This window comes from Pelodiscus sinensis, chromosome 2, assembly GCF_049634645.1.
Source record: "Pelodiscus sinensis isolate JC-2024 chromosome 2, ASM4963464v1, whole genome shotgun sequence".
In the NCBI taxonomy this organism is placed as follows: domain Eukaryota; kingdom Metazoa; phylum Chordata; order Testudines; family Trionychidae; genus Pelodiscus; species Pelodiscus sinensis.
In genome coordinates, this window is record NC_134712.1 from 113,656,335 (window position 1) to 113,678,711 (window position 22,377).

The 22,377-nt window shown below is 40.6% G+C and overlaps 1 protein-coding gene and 1 long non-coding RNA gene across 7 annotated transcripts in view; one reads left to right on the forward strand and one right to left on the reverse strand.

Annotated features, from left to right (window-relative positions):
• The window catches only part of FARS2 (phenylalanyl-tRNA synthetase 2, mitochondrial), a 391,854-nt gene that overhangs the window by 98,799 nt on the left and 270,678 nt on the right, over window positions 1-22,377 (reverse strand). For all 6 annotated transcript variants that reach the window (XM_075921297.1, XM_075921299.1, XM_075921296.1 and 3 more), the window contains one exon: window positions 21,765-21,916. In XM_075921297.1, the coding sequence (XP_075777412.1) occupies window positions 21,765-21,916 (152 nt within the window). The remainder of the gene's footprint in view (window positions 1-21,764; window positions 21,917-22,377) is intronic.
• On the forward strand, window positions 6,324-21,842 carry LOC112543985 (uncharacterized). The gene is made up of 3 exons (XR_012901670.1): window positions 6,324-6,384; window positions 6,999-7,224; window positions 21,709-21,842. It is a non-coding gene; the product is annotated as an uncharacterized LOC112543985 (long non-coding RNA).

The following is a 22,377-nucleotide window of genomic DNA, read 5'->3' on the forward strand; positions in this document are numbered from 1 at the left end:
TTCCGTTCCCTAGTGCATTCATCCTGAGCAGGGGCACGGGTCCAGTAATTTCATGGGGCTCATGTAATTTAATTTAATGTCACAATGGTTATGCCCAATGGGCAGAATTAACATTGCACGAGCAGATTTATGCATATAATTTCCTCCTTGTTTGTTTTAAATAAAAAGGTAAAAACCAATTCAGTTCTGTACAATTGTAATGAACTCTCCTTATGCAGGATTTGAACCCAGAACCTTCAGCACATGCTTCTATTGCATCTGAGGCAGTACAAGTTGGCTTTCTCTACTAAAAGCCTCCACTACATCTGCTTTGGCAGCTCCTAAGATGTCATCGTTGTCTACAGGTGTTGTGGTATTGGACTGGCCTTAGAAGGTCGCATTCAGTTACTGTTCTGGTGCTCACAAAATTTTCTCGAGGAATACAAGTGAAAAGGAAAATGGAAATGTAACAGTTTATATCATCTCAGAAAAATCTGAATGGAAAATCATAGGTGAGACAAAAAAGGCACTTCTCTAACCTCAGGGCACTCCTGTCCTGGACTTCAAAGGCCTGTTGCAAATGGTAGAGGTGTTAGACCTTATAGAGATTACTAGAATTTATAGTGGAAAATGTTATGCAATTTAAAGGTGGGAATTACTACTCATTCCACTTGTGATGTGGAAAATGGAGTTAACCGAGAGGTGGCAAAATTTGCAGATGAAAAGTATCCAGGAAAAAGAGGCCTGAGAATAATGAACTGCAGAATGGGAAAAAAAATCTGCTCAACATGGAGTTGGTCCAAAAGATTCCAAGTAAAATGTTAGGATGTTCTCTAAGAATAGGACAGAAATATATTAATGCTTTCATAAAAATCAATGGTGTCTCCTCACATTGAATGCTTTGGAGGATAGGGTTAAAATTGAAAATGATGGGACGTACTGGAGAAATGGTCTGAGGTAAATAGGATGAAATTCAATTAGGACAAAGGCAAAGTACTCCATTTAGGAGAGAACAATCAGTCGCACACATATCAAATGTGGAATACTGTGGAAAGGGATCTAGGGATCAGAGTGGACCACAAGCATAATATGAGTAAACAGCATGACACTATTACAAAAAAAGCAAACAGCATTCTAGGATGTATAAACAGAATTCTGGGAGCAGGATATGAGAGGCAATTCTTCTGTTCTGCTCCACACTGATCAGGCTTCAAATGGATTACTGTGTTCAGTTCTGTGTGCCACATTTCAGGAAAGGTGCGGACAAAGTGGAGAAGGTCCAGAAAAGAGCAACAAAGGTCTAAAAAACATGACCTCTGAGAGAAGATTGACAGAACTGGGTTTGTTTAGTCTGAAAAAGAGAAGATTAATAGGGGACATGATAGTAGCTTTCAAATATCTAAAACATTACTATGAGGAGGGATTAAAATTAGTCTCCTTAAAGAGATGATCCTGCCATGGTCCTGCCATGAGGGCAAGTGATTAGACATGATGACCTCTCAAAGTTTATTCCAGTTCTATGATTCTATGATTAGGTGGAAAGGAATGAGCAGGGTTTTCTGAGAAACCTGGATTTGACAAAAAAAGTCAAATTTGTATAGCCTCTGTGACAAACTTACTGTCATCTCACCTCCAACCTTCCTAAAGCTTAACCCATCCCAAACTCCTTGTTCTTTTGTGCGTGTGCGTGTTTATTGTTCTCTCACTTCATTCATATATACTTATATATAAATTGTTCATCTTGTCCTGTTTTTGAGCATCCAGGAAAATACTTCAGGCAATAACAAAAACAAGAACACTACATCTTTTTCAAGTCCTAGTAATGCTATGTATGGTCAAGCTTATCAAACCCACTGTTTTGCAAATCTGAAATTTTTTTTTTTAGAACAAGATTTTCTGAGGGCAGCAGGGTTTGAAAAGAGAGCACTAGGGTATCTGAAGAGAAAAATGCTAAAATGCTGCTAGCCATACCAATGCCTAAATCAGACCATGACTTGCAAATAACACTCCAAATAATATAAGGCAAGAAATCTGTTTGCTGGACATATGTAAAGAGAGCTTACAAAAATGTAGTCTAAAAAGAAAAACACGTGCAAGTTTAAATTGGCAGTAGCAGGACCTAAGCCTATAATGACGCTTCTCCTCTTTCAAAATATTGTATTCTTGCAGTATACTGCAGGCTATGAAATAACAGTGAACACTAGATAACCGTTCCATCTTCTTCTTAAACCCTTGTCCTCCGAGTGGCGCATAGGTCATCTACAAGTCTCCTCCACTTCACTCTGTCTTGAGACAAAACTTCTAGCTGACTCCAGGAGTACCCCAGTTGTTGTCCTTCAGTCTCAGTAGATCTTCTCCACATTGCCTGTGGTCTTCCTCTTTTGCGTTTTCCTTGCGAGTTCCATGTGAGAGCTTGACGGACTATGCTGGATGATGGTTTTCTGAGAGTGTGGCCTAGCCATCCCCACTTTCTTCTCTTGATTTGAACGTCAAGTCGTTCTTGTCCTGCTCTGTTCCAAAGCTCCTCATTTGTGACAAAGTCTTGCCATTTGATGTGAAAGATATACCTCAGCCATCTGTTTATGAATGTCTGGAGTTTGTGATTTGAAGAGTTTTTAGTATGCCAGGTCTCACATCCGGAATTCCTAGCCATCGCCTAATGTGCCATTTCACATACAGGATCAGGCAATCAGCAGAGAGAAGCACTATGGAAAAGACAGCTCATGTGCAAAAAGTGATAATGAATCTGCCTTTTGTTTCCGTTTTGTAAGGCCATAGAAGTTTGAACTCTTGGCCTTCCTTTTATACTGAAGAAGCTACTTTCACAAGGCACGATAAAAACAGGATTGGTGGCTAAGTAAAGGGTTAACAAACATACTATGGTACCTACATTTCTGTTGTTCCTCGTTAGGTGTAAAACTTAATGGCTGAGACCTTAGTAAGCTACTGTAATACAATTATTAATAATTACTACTTTATACTATTGAGTTAATAGCAGTGTGCCTCTCTTGACTAACAAGTGTATTTTTGTGACAATCATTTTTCTTAACGTGGTAGCAAGGAAGGCCAAGATGTCAGAAGAGTATTGTCTGCATTATTATAGGCAGATTAGGTTTTAAAACTAAAGAAAATATTTAAAATATAATCCAGAATTTATTGAAGTCAGAAGAAAGACTCCTATTGACTTAAATGGCCTTTGGATGAAATTCTTAGGCGTGTATTTCCTACACACAAATTCCAGTGAACACAACATGAGATTTGGGCACCACTGAAGGCAGGACGGGCTCTTAGACAACTATAGTCATTGCTGTAACAACTTAATTTAACTGACATGGTAGTATCAGTAAGTAGAACACAACTTTATTTGTGCAACACTTTTCCTACAACACATACGAAATGCTTTGGACAGCTAAATAATACAAGCACACAATAGCACAAAGAAAAGTTATATTTATTTCATAGCTCATCACAAATGCAAAGCTGAACATTGTGATGTGCAAGATCTACAAAGATGCTTGAAAGATTTGAGAATTTGGACAAACTCTCCAGAACACTGCACTGCTACACAATCCTTCATTTTGAAATTATGTCCAGAGGTGCCTGGAGAGATTTTTCAATCCATACTTGATATGAGGGTGAAGAAAGATGCCTATAAGAGTGTTAAGTAATTCTCTGGAATTGCTGAGGAGAAAGAATCCTGAAAGCATTCTTAACAATGCAGCTGAAGTGCAGGGAGAGTCAACTTCTATAAGAGAACTGGTCCTTCAGTAGTATAGTTATAGTGGATTTTAGTGGAAATAGAAAACAAGGATCTGAATGGCAACATGACTAGATCAAAATGTCTATCACCAGGAAAGATGATAAAGACTGAGGGCCGAGGTCACCGCTGTTTCCCAGCTTTATGCCATGTACATCCGTAGGAGTTACACCAGTGCAAGACAGGGGAAGGCAGTGGAGAATCAGGTCACAACCTATTTATCTAAAGAAAGAAATGATTTGGAAGGAAATCTAATTTCTCACATTTCCTCAGAGATCTTCTGTCAGGATATAGAACGGGCTCTGGCACCGATCATTTCAATAAGACCTCCAGGAGCCTGTGTGGGAACAAGTGACAGGGGTCCAGAATAAAAAATCTGACAATCTACTATCTTGTAGAAGGTTGTAGTATGAGAATGAGATGGAAATTTCTTTATTCTTTTGTCCAAAGGAAGGACGCTAAATTCTTTATTAATGGGAAGAAGCCCAACTAGTGGTGATCAACTTCAAATGTCATGAAAAACCAGGGATACTTTGGCAGCTGGAGGAAAGCGCTAAGACAACTGAATATTCTAGGATGGTGGCTCTACAAGAGCGACAGGTAATGCATGCTTTTTGTTTTTTGAATTAAAATTTCTCATGCTTAAATAGCACAGCTTAAATAGCACAGCATCTTAGATCACCTGATGCATTTCCTCTTTATGACTGTCCTTCAACAAGGTACTTCTTAAAATAGTTGAATCAGGTCTCTAAATCCATCGAGTTCCATCATATTCCTAAAATTCTACTGCACTCTGCTGGAAGTAAACTTGCAAATATTGTTGGGTCATCAAACATGTTTCTTCAGAATTATTTAATAACAGTTCATACATTGATCCTCTAATTGGCAGAGACAGCTCGCTTTTAGCACATACCTTTCAAATTTGGAACATTACTGATTTGGCTGTACTCACTTTTGTTTGTTTTTATACATAGTCTGAGCATTCAACCTTATTTTTGTTATGCTCCTTTCCTAAATGTGCTTCTTTTATGTATAATAATACAATAAAATAATAATAATAAAAATATCAGCAACCTCTCAACTAACAGAATTAACTAGTTAAGTACATCTGATTTCACTGTATATGTTAAAACTGACACTCTATCTTGTAATTAGAATCCCAGGAAAAAAACAGAATCAGAGACTAGTAAATGATACCTAGTTTAGATTTGTAAGCTTCTTCAAACTGGTATATGACAGTAGGCTGGGAATTAGAGATAAAACTAAAGAGGTGAAATGAAAGTAGAAATGTTTATATACTGAATGTAATGCAAGAATATTGATAAGGCACACGCTTTAGTTCATATAATTCAATAAACATAGTGTGGTAGAAGACCTTTTGAGGAGCAAGTGCTTCCCTGATGCATCTTATAATGCCATCTGGCCTCGTTCAATAGCAAATTATGTTTGTGAGAAGTTATTTATGAAACTCAAGAATAGGAGGCATGAATTAGCTGTATGTGGGGTGGGATGGATACAGAGCTGACACAAGCTACGGGCTGACCGGGCTACTGTCTGGGGCGCCCCATTATAGGGGGCGCTGCGCGGGGCTACCGGGCCGGGTGGGGGTGGCACTGCGCATGCTCCGCGCGCCTGGGGGTGGGGCCACACATGCGCCGGGCACCCGGGGGCAGGGCCACGCATGCATCGGGCGCCCAAGGTCGGCGAGTGCTGTGCGCCTGGGGGTCGGGGCTGCGCATGCATCGCACTCCCGGGGGCGGCACCGCGCTTCCAGAGCCCGGGGCGCATAAATGGCTCGGGCCGGCCCTGGATGGATATACATGAACTCCAATACATATAACTGTATGTATTGCTGTATTAAAGGCCACATTGATTATGTGAGACAAGAAAAGTTTCTCAAGCCTTTTCTTCAGCTTTCTGATTGAATTTTAACTTGAGGTTTCGAGAAGCCCCTGAAAGCCCATCTAGCCTTGCAACAACCCAATGCTTTGCATTACAAAATTGATGCTTCTGAGTGGGGCTGAACTGATCAGGATATTAGTAATGGATATGGAGCCTTTCACTGCTGGCTTGGTATTGGTCCAAATGCAGCCTGGTATTGCAGTGATTAAAATTGTTATCTAATGGCCTATGAGAAATTAGTTTGATGGTCTCATCCAGTTCTCAGTAGACAAAAGTTTAAAACACACACACACACACACACACACACACACACACACACACACACACACACGTATTGGACACACGGATAATTACAAGTGACAATCTTCCTGTAGAACTCAGAGAGGTCAGAGACTGCACAGGCAAAAGGCACTGCCCAACCCCAGAAAAGCCTCCTGCCAAATTTCAAGTCCTTGCTCCAAAGGATGGGGAAGCTAGAGTTTCTCAGTGGAATAATTCCCGGAAATTTATTTTTAACAGGAGCAAAATATATTTTCCCCTAAGCTCACTGTGAGCAAGGGCTATGCCATTTCAGCTGAATCTGCCCATAGGCCATAGCAGAAATCCAGCAGCATAGACAATCTAAGCCCATACAATTTTAAAGTTTGTCAAAGTTCTAAGCAACTGAAAATATGGGTCTTATAATGGGAAGTGTTGGGCAACCTTAAAGATAGGAGCGGTTGTGCTCCCACAGCTAGGGTTGTCAGGTGCCTTCCAAAAAAATACCGCACATACTTGATCTCAGATTGGAGGGGGGACTGGCCGGCAGGAAGCAGGGCTGGCTGGAGAGAGGTTGGGGGCAGCAGGGCTGGCCGGGGCATCTTGGGGAGGGGGGGGGGGGGGGAAGACTAGCCGTCGGGAGGGGGGAGCGGGGCTGGACAGGGGAGTTGGAAGGAGGGCGGGGGGAGAACCGGCCCTCAGAAAGCAGAGCTGGCCAAGAGGGGGTTGGGAGGAGCGGGGCTGGCCGGGGGAGATCAGGTGGAAGGGGGGACCAGCCAACGGAAAGCAGGGCTGGCCAGGGAGGAAAGCGGGGAAGAGAATCGGCCGGCAGGGAGCGGATTGAACTGGCCGCACACAGTCCTGGCGAAGCACAAGCAAGCAAGTCCGGCTCCAGGGATTCCCTCTCGCCCCGGCCCAGCCCCCGCCTCACGTAGTTGTGTACTGCCTGGCTGGTAGACACACTCATGCAGCGTGACTGTGTCTACCAGCCAGGCAGTTTACAACTACATACTGATACTCCTAATAATAATAAAACTTACCTAATTAGAAAATACTGGACATTTTATATGTCCAGTATCTTCTCAATTTGTTTCCCGGACAGAACCCTCAAATACCGGACTGCCTGATTCAAAACCAGACACCTGGCAACCCTACCCACAGCTAAGTAGGGTCAAGACTAATTAGTACTTGGATAGCAAACATCAAAGAAACAAACCAGGAAGCTCCAGGAAGTACCGCTGATGGTTTAAGAACCTGCACTGTATTCTGTTAGCACCGAAGCAATGCTCTGGGGTAGTGTTAAATCTCAGAGAAGACAAAACCTGCGCGTATGTATTAATGAAACACCCTTTGGTATTTTTCTTTTGTTTTTAAAAATAATTAATGGGAGAAAGGAAATTACAATGATCTGAAAAATCATTAGTTGTTACATCTAACTATTGAAACCATATTATAAATATAAACACTATCAATAGATTTTAAAACCCGTACAATTACACAACTATTCATCTGAAGAGTTCAAAGTGTTTTACAGTCTTAATATTTACCTAAGGTTACATAGCCAGCAATGGACAGAACTTGGAATAGAATTAAAGTTCCCATAATCACAACTAACTCTGTGCTGGTAAAGCAGAAGCATCTAGTAAAATTTCAATGTGGTAAATCAGCCTTTGAGCTAATAACCAATCTGTAATTTCTATATTATTCCACATTTCTTCCTTCTATGTGTTAAGCAGCTGCCATATTCCATCCCAGAAGGGTCTAAGTTTCAGTGACGGATGCATTTATCCTTGTATATAGTATGGATATTTGTTGCATTTGCAAGGCACATAGACATGCTTTTGAATGAAAGACATGATTATAGAGATATGCACCTATATCTAAACTATACAGTGAAAATAATATGTATGTAATTTATTGTTGTCATAATAATCAATGAGTATCCCTAATTTTTTTGTATATATAAATTGTGACCAAGATTTACAAAAGTGATGAGTAATTTGGTGCCTTCAGTTTTCACAGGAGTGGAACATCACACTTCTGAGATTCAGACTCCTTTAATGAGTCAAGTTGACCCTGACCTCAAAAATAATTTGTCATGCTTGAAAATATTGGCTCTTATGTTTTAAATGCAACATTCATAAAAGGATAAAAGAGTTACCCAGAACTCTGCCTCCTTCCCCTTTTATCAGCTGCATCTGCAGATTTTACTTTTTTGATCATTCAGCTTTTGGCATCTAGCCCCAGTTTGAAAAATTCAACACAAGAAATAGTGCAGAATTCCTCTAGATCTCTGATGCCAATTTCCTCGCAGGCTGATAAGAAAGGCAATGTACAATAAACCAATCATGAAAGAAAGACACAAACTTCTCCTCCCACTTTCAACATTCCGACAGACAGTCTACAACTAACCATTCTTAATGGCTTGCCATCAAAATCTGTGGTTTCCTTCAAACCACTTTATTCAGATCCATTTTGGATCAGGCTATATTCTGTTATGCAACTCACAGAACACATAGCAAAAGCCATTATTCACTATTAGAAAAAAATTACTGTTACACTTTAGTAGGAGTCCAGTAATTTTTGGATTGGAGGCTGGGGGCTAAAATATGATAACGTGTGGAAAAAATGGTACAGAAGAAAGGAAAAAGAGATACAGAGGAAACACAGTATTCCATTGGGAGAGGGGGGCACGGGACCCAAAATACCTGACGTGATATATCACCAGTGATGTTCCATAAGTTTGAAATTTAATCACCATTCATAGGTAACGAGAACAGAGGAAACCTCAAATGCATGAGTGACATGGAAGAATCACTTATTCAGGCAAATGCTGAGTACTGCACTGCTATATAAAAAATGGAAAGCCAGAATCACACTGAATCATTGTAAGAAGCTACAACTGAAGAACTTCATCTTTTTTCTCAGTGTTACCCTGAAATCTGCCCTTAACGATCAATCCTCACACACATTCCAGGAAAACTTTATAACAGTTCCCAAAGCACATCACTGGAATTAGTACTGTGATTCACTGTATACTTTTAGCATGTAATGGGGCTGGTGAATAGCAGCTTAAACAAATCAGCTCCAACAGGACACAAGGGATAGAAGCAGGCTCCAGCCTTCAGTCAGTTGCAGGTGAGCTGTTCTCCTTGCAATCCGCAGGCTGAGAGATAGTGCTCTACAGACTCTCCCCTAAGAACAGTCTCTCGTCGCACATAGCTGCAGGAGTCATTGGTGCAGGAAGTAGAGGTGAAGGAGGTGCAGCAGCACCCCCATGTTTTGCAACCAGATTCCCCATGCCTGGGGGCCAATCCTGCTTCTGGCTCCTCCAGCCACATGTCCCAGCCTCTGGGTGATCCTTGCAGGGTCCTACTGACTCCATGTGCTTTGCTGGTCCTCGGGGTCCTGCTGTCCTGGGTTTTCCCAGCCCCTGGGCTTCAAATGCCTGCTGGCCCTGCCATGGGCTCCACAGCCTGTTGGTCCTGCCAGGCCCAGCATCCTGCCACCAGTCCAAGGCTCTGCACCTGTCCCCAGCTGTGACCTCAACCTGAGTTGGTGAGTGTTGCCAACTCTCCTGGACCGGATGTACTGGTCGCCATTTGCAGCAATGGACCCCAGTCCATCTGGTCCTGGCAACCTGATCTCAACAGGTCTAAAAGGGGAGAAGCAGCTTAGTACCCCCGTGCCAAAAATAGTTCCAGCAACACTGCCAGGCATTACTGGAGTTTGAGAAGCATTCTAGTCGATTTAAATATATTAGTGAAAAAATAAAGCAGTAAAAGACTTTGTAAGCAGATGCAGTGAGAGATTAAGTACTGTACTCTAAGGGGCTCAAAATAATTGATCTCACAACATCCTTGATAGTGTTACACTCAAAGACTATAAAGACGGAAATGCACTAGATGGCTTAGAAAATGGGAAGAGAGAGGAAATGTTTTTCTGTCTGAATCTGGATTTTTGTCCACAACTTTTTTATATTTTTAGTGGGATCAAATGCTCTGTACAGCTTCCATTCTGTTCTTCAATTAAGTCTCGTAGGGTATGTCTACACAGCAAAGTTATTTTGAAATAACAGTCGTTATTTTGAAATAACTTTCCTAGCATCTACACAAGCCAACTGCTATTTCAAAATTAATTTGAAATAGCATAGGGCTTATTTTGAAATTGGTAAACCGCATTCCACAAGGAATAGCGCCAATTTCGAAATTCCTATATCAAAATAAGTGCTGTTTAGATGCTTATTTCAAAATAGGGGGCCTCCTGCCCTTCCCAAGGTGCCCTTCTGGCCGCCCTAGCCACAAGATAATTTCTGACCTGATGCCCTGCCGGAACCAGTTCCGGCTGGCCTTAAATGTGATTCAGTCTCCAATCAGTGTGGACGTGCTATTTCAAAATAGCAAAAATCTATTTCGAAATGCATTTTGCGTGTAGACGCGTTATTTCGAAATAAGATATTTCAACAAAATGCTGTAGTGTAGACATACCCGTATTTAATGCATAGCACACTTGTTTGTTTTATATTAATCTAACACGGTGAAGTACAGCCCAGATATTTATCTGTAACACCTACTTTTAAGCCCCAAAGTTCTCATGTTCCTCTTATATATGGAGAAATAGTCTACCCTTCCCTATGGGAGCTACATGGGGAGGCAGGACTGGGGTGGTAGTACTGATGTCAGCCAGTTGTCCATTCCAAGAACCATCCTACTCATGGAAGGCAAAATGACTGTAGTCAGAGAGCCTCAATCTATTACCAAGCATACCTTTCACAAGGAGCACAGTAGTCCCTTGCTCCTGCATATTGATGATTGCAGTGTCACAGATTATTATTCTGGGCAAACCTTATGGAGATAAGGTCAACTTTACTGAATTACACTTAAAACCTTTAAGGCCCATTGTATTGAAAATGCAACTGTTTGTGTATTATTGTGTTATTCTATAGAGCTTCCTTAGCCGGAAGACAGAACTCATGCAATTTCTGGGTGATATTAGGAACTTTTAAGACACCAATTGCACACTGTTTACCTGCACCTAGAACTCCAGGATGTCTTAAACGCCTCATGGTTCCTGTTCTGAGCAAAGAGTGTTTTTCATGTGTTTTCTGTGTAGTCCTTTGTCTTAAAGAATAAAATATGCTTGTTTAGAAGAACCATGTAGTAGCTTAACGATGTGAGCAATTACACTGGTGTTAATCTCTGAAAATAAAGCAAGCAGAACTGTTTAGGCCACGGTTCTCAAACTGGGGCTCAGGAGGTTACTACATGGGGAACGGGAATCATGAGCCCAAACTCCGTTGTGCCTCCACCATTTGTAATGCATTAAATATATAAACATGTGTTTTAATGTATAAGGGGAGGGGTCACATTCAGAAGCTTGCTGTGTGAAAGGAGTCACCAGTACAAAAGGGTGAGAATCACTGGTTTAGGCGGTCTGTCTTTGGGTAGGAATCACACAGCAAGGGCAGAGAACAGATTAGAGTGGAAACCCTAGTCAGAAGGGAGAGAGACAAGTCCCCATTCAAGAAACGCAATAGCTAGGGAGCTGTAAGCCTGAGACCCTGTGCTCTTGCTGAATCATTAAAGGGAAATACAGGGGCATTTGCCCTGAATTACAACCTGTAGGAGATGTAATTGCCAGGTGGAGCTCTGGGCATCTTGTCCTACCTGCAGGCCATGCCTCCTTGGAGCTCTAAAGTGCCAGGTGGGTTGGTAGCCAGGCACTTCTTACATTGCTTTGAGGCTAGGAATAGACCCTCTAATGCTAGTTATATGGGGGGAAGGGGAGAAAGTCCTCATGCCTCTCTTCTCCCCTTACTATAATTGCACAGAAGAAGGATGAATCTAGCACTAAATAATTAATTCTGCCCTTCATCTTTGAGGCTCCAGAACAAATTTTTGTAAGAAAAAAGCTATCTGTGACTAGGAAGGATTTTTAAAAAGTCAATTCACAGCAATAAACAGTTGAAAGGTTAATTATCTCTATGCTGGAAAATGTTAACATCTAGACCAAGGGAAAATGTTTTCATAATTTCAGAACAAATGTCAGCAGTCCTGGAAGAGATCACAATGTTTTCAACTTGTTTCTGTTGTACTTGGTGGATATTTATACTAACAATCAATTCATTTTAAAGTTACAATTCAAAGAAAACTATTACCAAGTCCAGTGGGGTTGTCATCACCCTCATCTCCAGATGGCTACTCAGGTTCAGAGCTACGACCGTCCCTTAGAAGCTATATGTTATAGAGATGGGCTGAAGCTACAAAGCTTGAATCCAGATAAAGAATTCTCTAAAATTCAAAACTCCTCTAAAATGTAGATATCTAATGTACAGAATGTTAATGTTAACATTACTGTCTATATTAGCCCTTTGTAACTGATCCATTTTAGCAACTTTCTATTAGGCATAACATGTAAAAGCACAGCAAAGCATCTTCTACATTTTAAGTAATTCTGAGGGTGAAGGAGAATTGCATATTTATGCTTTTATATCAAAAGCCTGAATAGAAAGTATATAGCTCACCAATAAAATTACATTAAATTAAAAAAGCAGTTTAAAAATATACAACCAGCATAAGCTAGAGGTAAAGGTACAGAGAAGAAACAGATGTCTATTTTATACATTTTAATGTACCGAAGTGATGAAAAATTACTTTTACTTTCTAAACAAATATCAAATAGAAGAGGCTCAAATATCAATAAAGACTAGCTTAACCTAATTCTTTGCATTTACTTGATACTTTTACAACCAAGTATCCCAAAGCCCTTTACAAACATTAACTAAGGGCACATCTACACAACAGGGCAAAAGTCAAATTAAGCTAAGCAACTTCAGCTATGTCAATTGCGACTAATTTTGCTTTGAAAAAGTAAAGTCGAAATAGCTTAATTCAGCTTTTGGCGCTGTCTACACAGCAGGAAGTTGAAGGAAGAACACTCTTCCTTCGACTTTCCTTACTCCTCGTGAAATGAGGGTTATAGGAGTCTGAGTAAGAAGTCCATTATTTCGAAATAATAGCTTGCTGCGTAGACGCGCTCTTTGTACGTTATTCCAAAGTAACGCTGGTGTGTAGACATAGCCTAAGGTATTATCATACTCATTTTGCAGATGGGGGAAAAAGGAGAGCCAAACATTAAGTGATTTGTAGAAAGTTCCATATAGCACGTCTGTATCTCTAGTCCCAGATCTATTCCGATATCTATCACAGGTAGTGCTGAATAGTAGGGATGAATAGTGAGATGGTTCAAAATTAGGTTTTTGAAAGTACGGAGGACTAAACAAGCCAGGACTTCACAAAACATAATCATGGTCAGATTACAGACCCTCAGAATCTGGGACAGCACAGTGATTTTATGTGTACCTCAGAAACATCTGGTACTAGAAAGACCACAGACAGGATACTAGATGACAATTTCTATTTCTGCATTTTTAAAATCATGCAATACCTACATGGTCATAGGCTTCTTTTTTTTTTTTTACTGAATAATTTCTCCAGTAGACCTCAATGTGTCCTTTTGGGCCACTATAGTCTATCATGTAAATATGGACTGTAGCTATTGTGATATGGCAGAAGTATCATTGGAAAGGTTATGATGTACTGAATGTATATATCCTATTTGCGTGTGTGTATCATTTCTGTGTCTGAAGTTAAGAATACTGACTGTAGATATATTATCAATATGTTCATATTGGGAAAAGCCTATTACCAGCCCAGCAAGTAGAACAACAAAGAATCGAGACACTCAGCTAATGGTCTATTCACAAGAGACAAAGAACTGTACAAGGACTTGGTTTCCCTGTAAGCATGAGGATCAACTTATAAAAAAAAGCTATGGGTCTGCAACAACCTGTGACCAGGTCACCTAATGCTGGAATCCGTTTTGGATTCTGTACTTTCCACAAGAAGGGAAAGTGTGTGTGTGGGGGGGGGGGGGGGAGGGTCAAGTTTGGGAGACAAAGGATTCCCTCTGTAGCCAAACCGTATTTAAGGGTGGGCAGTGAGTTAATCCTGGTCATCAGTTCCCCCTGGGATCCCACCCTAGATGACTGCTAAAAACATCTAAGACTGAACTGAGGGAAGGAATTGACTCAGCCTGGAAGGATGTCTGGTGTGTGAAGAAGATTATTACAACAACTTTTAGGGTGAGATATTACATATAAATAGTTTCTTTACTTCATTAAGTTTAGCTTAGCTTACATGTTCTCTTTTATTTCACGTGGTAATCTACTTTGTTCTCAGTGCTATCTCTTATAACCACTTAAATCCTACATTTTATACTTACTAAAATCACTTGTTTATTAACAAGATCGAATGTAAATAATGGCTATGGGGTGGCAGCAAAGGAGCCTGTGCATCTCTACATTGAAACAGAGGGTGAATTTAATACATTTATACTGTACAGCTCTTCATACGGCAGCGATGCGCAACCTGGGCTAGTGAGTGGGCCACATGAGTGGACCTCCTTCATCTCAGTGGGCTGTAACATTGTTGTAATCAAAACCAAGATAGTCTCCAGGAATAGGACAGTTTTGCTAACTGCACTTGTGTTCCTATGATTTGCGGGGTTTGCTGGCTGACCTGCAGCAGCACTTTGGTTGGATGCAAAGGGAGTGCATAGTTCTTACAGTCAATGTTGTATGCAATCAGCACGTACTCCATTTCATGTGCCTTTGCTTTACATGCATGTTCCATTTCCACTGATAGGAAAAAAATTACATGGATAGAAACCAGCAGAATCTGGCATCCTTGCATTTGGGCAATGGTAAACAAGATGTCTTGGAGGCCACGTATAGAACCCTGGTGTGCCGCATGGCTGCAGCAAGTTGGCTACCACTGCCATACAGTATAAGATGGATTTACTTAGGGTTCAAGTCCCATAGGGGTTGTGTACTTGAGTGCTGGAAGAAAGTCTCACACTGTCCTGTTTTCATTGTCTGTCTGCAGCACTGGGGGTGGGGCCATGTCCCTGTTTCTCATTTGAAGCAGGCTGGGGAGCTGGGCTCAAAAATACAGGGTTACAGGGTGCTCATGCTGACAAAAAAGCAGGCTCAGTGGTGTCTTGGAACATCAGGTGAAAGTTCCAAAGGGATCCTAACACAACCCAGTTGTATGCATCACTTGTGAAAATGAATATCGATCTAGTGAATGATTGTATTACCTATTATGATCTATCATGTAAACATGCTTTTAGACAGTTTTAAAGTTGTGGATAATTGATATTGCATATTTCAGCATTTGTGGTCTTTTGACTGCTAGCCCAATGGCTGGGGATGGCTTTGAAGTAAATTCAGTTTCAACCCAGAGTTTTAAAGCTGGATTGATGGATGACCGCACTGGTTTGAGGTTTTACTAACTTCACGCATTACAGGTTGCTCAAATCTACTTGAAGTTCATGCATATTTTCCCTATAATTTTAGAAATCTATGAATATAGATTTCTAAAATTATAGATGTCTATAATTTTAGACATTTATAATTTCAGAAATCTATGTTTCCCCTTCCACAGAAGGACAATTCAATTTAAAAAAAATGATTTTCTAGCTATAGCAATACCTGTTCTATGAATTTGAGATAGAACCCAACATTCTAGGCTAGTACAAAGTGGGTGAAATTTGTATTTGTGTGTGTACTATGCCTATTTGTAGTTATTTGTTACTTAATTAGATTTCTTTCCTTACACAGTCTCAAGATATCTTGTCTCCTCTGTGAAACGGTTTCATTTTTTTTCTCCCCTTTTTTTCTCCCCTCTGCTGGAGGCCTTGTGGTCCTGCCACATCTCACTCCATAAAAAAGGCAGCAGAGAGGTACTTCAAGCAGACTACAGTGGCTGCAGAGCAAGCAGCCAATCGGAGGGCAGGAAGGCCATATAAAAGGAGTTGCAGAACAGAGAGCAGTTGGTTGAGGTATAGACCTCAAGGTGTGAAAACTGAGTAGCTGGCTGACAGAGTAGCAGTGTTGCAGACGGCTCAGGCTATGTATAGATTGCCAAGAAAATTTGGGAAAAGATATGCAAATTGTGAACTGCAATTTTTTCCGAAAGAGGCTTTTTTGAAATTTGGCCCTTCTACACAGGGGCCAAATTTTGGAAAAACCTCCTCTTTCAGAGCATCCTTTATTCCTCATACAATGAGGTATCCCAGAAAAGCTCTGCAGTGTAGACGTAGCCTCGGAATGTAGAGCTCAAGACAATGAGACAGAGACCTGAGGTAAGGACAAAGATGGTACAAGGTCATGGAGAAGTGGTCCAGGGAATTAGAACAGCAGGGGAACAGACATAGACAACAGCTGCTACCTATAGGGTCCATGGACTGGGGCTTGGAGTACGCGGTGGGACTGGGTCCTCTACCCCAAGACCCCTCAGAGACTGGGAGAAGTGGCCAGGATACTCAGACAACACAGAAGGGGCAATTCAGCTATAGTGACCTAGCTAAGGGACTGGAACTAGAAGGATCCTGAGAGGGTGAAGACATTGCCTCCAGGAAGGAAGCCCTAGGAGCCCTGCTCTATTCCAGAGTGGGAACAAACTGAGACACATTAAAGAGACACTAAGGCTACGTCTACATTGGCCCCTTTTCCGAAAGGGGCATGTTAATTTCAGAGATCGTAATAGGGAAATCCGCGGGGGATTTAAATATCCCCCGCGGCATTTAAATAAAAATGTCCGCCGCTTTTTTCCGGCTTTTAGAAAAGCCGGAAAAGAGCGTCTACACTGGCCCCGATCCTCCGGAAAAAGCGCCCTTTTCAAAGTAGGAATAAGATCCTCCGGAAAAGGGCGCTTTTTCCGGAGGATCGGGGCCAGTGTAGACGCTCTTTTCCAGCTTTTCTAAAAGCCGGAAAAAAGCGGCGGACATTTTTATTTAAATGCCGCGGGGGATATTTAAATCCCCCACGGATTTCCCTATTACGATCTCTGAAATTAACATGCCCCTTTCGGAAAAGGGGCCAATGTAGACGAGCCCTAAGAGAAGCCCTGTTAGATTTGCACCTTGGAAGGGGTTTGTTTCATTTTGCACACAGACTGTATTCCTGTATTTATTGCATTCCTGTCCTTTCAAAAGCATGGCTCTGTTGCCACAGAAAACCAACTGGAACATGAGTCAAGAAAACAATGAGAACTGAAGGAAGGAAGGAAAGCAAAGGTGAAAAGAGGAAGAAAAAAAACCTCAACCTGGGAGGGGGATAAAACAAATAGAAAATTGTAACCTAGAGAACCAATGCCTGATGATAATACTCAAGGGCTTATTGAATGTGTTTAATGTGCTTCTAAACAAAGCTGAAACAGTATTTTTGGTTCCTTTTTATCTGGTCTGTGTGGGAGGGAGAGGAGAGGAGAGAGGAGAAGAGAGCAGAGGAGAGGAAAAATGGGGCTTTTTCTGGCTTTTACAAACCACTGTGTAATCTTCAGAGGCTTGCTCGATTACTAGGGTTGATGAAAAGGGCCAGACGCCAGCCAATAGTTTCAAAAGACCCTCATATAAATTATTAATTTAATGCAGAAATATTAGTCTTGCGTTTGTTTGACCAAAAGAAAAAATGAAAAGCTCCAGAGCACTAAAGCACATAGCTCATTAAAAGGAGGCCTCCGTCCTCTGTTAGCTCTTGTCAAGCAGTCTCAGCTCTTCTGGTGATCACAACTGGGACTCTGCCAGGTCAGCAGTTAAAGGTAATCTCAGAGAATCCCTCTGCAAACTGTAATGTACTCAGGATGAAGAACAAGGAGTTCAGGGACTAAACTAATTGTGTTTTAATTTGTGTAATACTCCAGCAAACAGGGTTTCAGTGTTATTCCACTGTAATTCACCTCTTGCAGAAGCAAAATGAAAACAACAGAAAAATATCCCTGATAAATAACCAACCTTTACAAGTATTTGATCTGCATTTGTTTGGGAAATAAAAAGGAAGCACAGTATATGGCCAAAAGAGAGAGAGACAGACAGAAAATAAGGGAATGTACCATACTTTGGCTAATTTATGTCTAATCACGTGGTAGAAGATGAGATCTGTTGACTTCTCTTTACCCCCTACAACTCTGTTCCCTTAATCAATTAATATTATGGACAGAGAAGGATCAGACAACATATTGGTTATCTAATTATTCTATAACCAGGTCATTTTGAAAAGGTAATAGGGTATACCTGCTAAACTACATCAGGTATAGTTCCCAACTGCTCTTGTTAAGAGCTAAAACTCTCCTCTCTGTCACTCCTGAGACTCTTGTAGGGAAATCACCTGATCCCTACTCAGGTTTGCCTACTTAGAAACTAGGGAAGACTGGCTTTGTGGCATCTAGCTGTAAAGGGAAAAGCCACCCTGGTACATGCCACATCTTACTACCTAACCTCAGAGAGACAATTTTTGTGTCAAAATTAAAATCAGGGCCCAGAATCTGTACTGGAAATATTTATTCCCAATCCCAAGATACTGAACAAACTTTTCAGAACAAATGGCTCCATGGTATCCTGTCCCATGATGGAGAATACAAAGTGGAGGGGCTGAGATGCGCTGCTCAGAAAGTAAAATGCATTCAAAGGAGGCTTTAGCTAAAGAAGTCTAGAGACTCCAGACTTTTGGGTTCAATTCTATGTTCTTAAGGGCAGTATGTTCTAGTGATTTAGACCCTTCTGCCCCTCCGCCCACAACCTGCCACCATCTGCTTTTCCACCTATCCTTGTACATCTGAATGAAGTATTGCACAGCCATCCGGAAAGCTCTCTATGGATATGCAAGTCGTCATTCAATCAGTTAGCAGAAACAATGCCACATGACTAAGTTGACTAGGAATAGCTCAATGCCCAAAAGAATATTCACAACAAATAGTTTTGTAAGCTATCTACTGAATAGACAAATATGTCCACATAAGCCATTCATCAAGTAATTTTGAAACACAGATATATTCATAAAAATATAAATATGCCACAAAAAATATACAAGCAGAAAAAGGGCTTAAAATCCTACTCCCCATTCCTCAACTGTGGAAGGGTCTGATCCAATTCAACAGAACAAGGTGGGAGCAGAACCCATGGTGGGGACCCTATGCAGGAACATGCAGCTTTTACATGCTACAGAGCTCTTCATCTTTGAAGCTTCTACACAATACCCTGCAAGTATTTGGGAGGGCAATTGGCTGGGAGTTACTGGGACAAGGACAGGTGGGCCACAACAAGGCCATGATGCCTGAAGTGAGGGAACATACTGGGTGAGGGGACTACTGCGGCTTCAGTGCTGCATTAGTAACCATACAGCAACATGGCTGCCTTTCTAAGGCACAAAGGTAAAGGATTCTTTCAGCTTCCAGCCTCCGGGAGTTCAGAATTTTGCCTAAAGAGAATAGTTAACAACAAAGGCAACACTACATTTTTAAATTTCAGTATCCTGAGAAGACAGCAACTAACACAAACAAAACTGACAATGGAACAGATATTTTACTGAGAGTAAAAACACAGAATTAGAGAATAAAAAGTTAAACTAGTTCTGGATAAGTCATTCCCATTTTATACAACTTTCTGATGCTTCTTCTATTGGATCAGGACTAAAACGAAGACTGGCAATTCATTTTTTTCCCCAGCAACATCAGTGTGCCTAGCTTTCAGGGTCTACACGTTGTCTTGTGATAACCTACAGTACAGTGCTACACAAGTGGCAATAAAAAGAAAAGGTTGTGCATGGCTGCAATAAGTTTGTTCTTCAGATTCTCCATAGTTGTTAATCCTATTTATCTTTATCCTGAGATGCACTTATTATCTGCTCATAGCCTATATTGCTCTCCTGGACATCTGACTTTTCAGTCTAGAGATATTAATTGAAATTCCTGTTCACAGCAAGAAACGTAACTTAACTGTTCAGAACACATAGGGTATGTCTACACTAGCTCGTTAATTCGAGCTAGGTAGGCAAATCAGGCAACCGGAGTTGCAAATGAAGCCCAGGATTTAAATATCCCGGGCTTTATTTGCATGTTCCCATCCGGCCGCCATTTTTAAATCTCCCTTAGTTCGAACGAACTGCCCGTGGCTGCACACGGCAGTTTATAGTTAATCCGAACTCTGTCTTTAGTTCGGATTAACTTTTAAACCTCATTCTATGACAGTTAAGGACAGTTAATCCAAACTAAGGACTTAGTTCGGATTAACTTTAAACTGCCACATGTAGCCACGGGCAGTTCATTCGAACTAAGGGGGATTTAAAAATGGCAGCCAGACGGGAACATGCAAATAAAGCCAGGGATATTTAAATCCTGGGCTTCATTTGCAACACCGGTTGCCTGATTTGCCTACCTAGCTCGAATTAACGAGCTAGTGTAGACATACCCATAGAGACTAGGGTTATGTCCAAACTACAGGCTTCTTTTGGAAGAAGCTTTCTTTGGAAGAAATATTCCGAGAAAACTTCTTCCGAAAGAGAGTGTCCACACTGCAAAAGTGCATTGAAAAAGTGATCTGACTTTTTGAAAGATAGCGTCCACACTGAATGGATGCTCTTTCACATGTAAGCTGTGATCGCTATGGACGGAATGGCCACCAGGGCACTTAAACTTTTTCCTGTTTCCTTTTCTTCCAAAAGAACTCCCTCTTCCCCATCCACACATGCCTTTTTGCAAAAAAGCTCTTTTGCAAAAAGGCTTCTCCTCGTAGCATGAGGATTACCAATGCCGGGAAAACGCCTCTTTTCTTTCGATTTTCTTGCAGAAGAACACAATTGCAGTGTTGATGTTCCTCAAGTTTTGTCGGAAAAACAGCCATTTTTCCAACAAAACTCTGTAGTGTAGACACACCCTAGAAATGCACAGATTTTAGATGTCTCCATAAAAGCCATCGGCACCTATGCATCTTTGCACAAATGAAATTCTGTTTCATACAAATTCAAGCATGCTTTAAGAAAAATGCCAACAACTAACCACAACTTATTAATGTGCTGAATCATGATAGCTACCATACCAGGAAAATAACTGATCCAGCCAGCATATAGTGTACAACAAATTCAAGAGAACAATAGTGTCTGGCTGTAATAGGAAAAGCCTGCAGGATGCGGGAGATAGATTGATTATCAGCTAGGTTTAGGTCAGAAATTTCCTTTCATCCACAGAATAATATTGCACAATTACATTCACAGTCCCATTGACCTATAAGAGCCAAAAAAAGCTGAAAAGAAATTATTTTTAAAACCCATTTTTAAAAGTAGTTTCAGCTAATAAAATTTTACCTCTTACCCTCTTGGCTTTGAAAGGGCATAAAGTAGTTTAAATTGTGTGAAGAATGGTTTCAAAAATAGTTTTAACGGCAACATCTGATATTTATCACTATTAGAGATAACCGACTATATTAGATGGACCTCCTTTTTTCTACTATGACAATTTCTGTGCTTCTATTCTATTAGTAAGGAATTCTGATTCTTGGAAGAGTGAATTGTTCCAGTTACATGGCTGGCAAATAGAAAAGAGAACAATATCTAATCTTCCCCCCTCCCACACTCTAAATATAAACAATATTTTTATATGACCCAGTACCATTCTTATCATGCACATTAAGGATACATTTATGAATCAGACCACAAGAAAGGAAAGAGGGAAGAAATAAACCAATAGCAGTCATGGCTCAGATCTATGATTAGAATGGGGATGCTATGGGCGTTGTACATGCGCAGATCCCCATTAGCATAAATTCAAAATTGAGGCAAAACTTTTCAAAAAATTAAGATTTTATAAGATAAAAACACATTTTTTGTAAACAGTATTGTAGAAAACATTTTGGAGCTATGAAAATGTAAATGTTCCACCACTGCAATAACCAGGCATGTTTTTATACATTTTTTCCAGATAACACTTATCATCATCTGACAATGTGGAAGAAAAATTTCAAGAGCTTTACTTACTTCGGATGTGTGAATTCATCAATGAGGACAACCTTTTCTACCACGTCTCCTCCGATGGTTCGGACTAAATCATAAAAGTCATTTTCAGAGTATTTCTCAGATGGCAGCCAAAAGGAGATGTCATTTATCAAAGGAGGATATTTGCTGAGAGGCTAAAAATAAAATAAAATAAAAAGATCTGTATACACATCTATATAAATGTTTGATTTGGATAGGGATATTTAAAATTCTATTTTATGCTTGTAATAACATGTAAAATAAACTTTCACAGAGTTAATTTCTTCAAATTTTGAAATCTTTGTGCTCTATTTTTGGAAGCATAAACTGAATTGTCAAGAAGCTAAAGCACAGTTGTAATGTGAAAAGTTAATCTCTCAAAATGGCATTGTGAGCTCGCAATGTTCATTGTCTCAGTCCTCCTGATCAAGTTTGCTCAGTTCACAAGTAAAAAGATATTCCTTCTAGCTACCATTTCTGCAAACATATTCAACCTTAATTCTTTCTTGCATATCATCTCTAGTAGTCAAGGCTCTGTAAGGCAAACAATGTAGGTACACTGTGCAATCCTTCCCTATCTTTAATGAGTATGATGAGTATACTCAAAAGTAAAAAA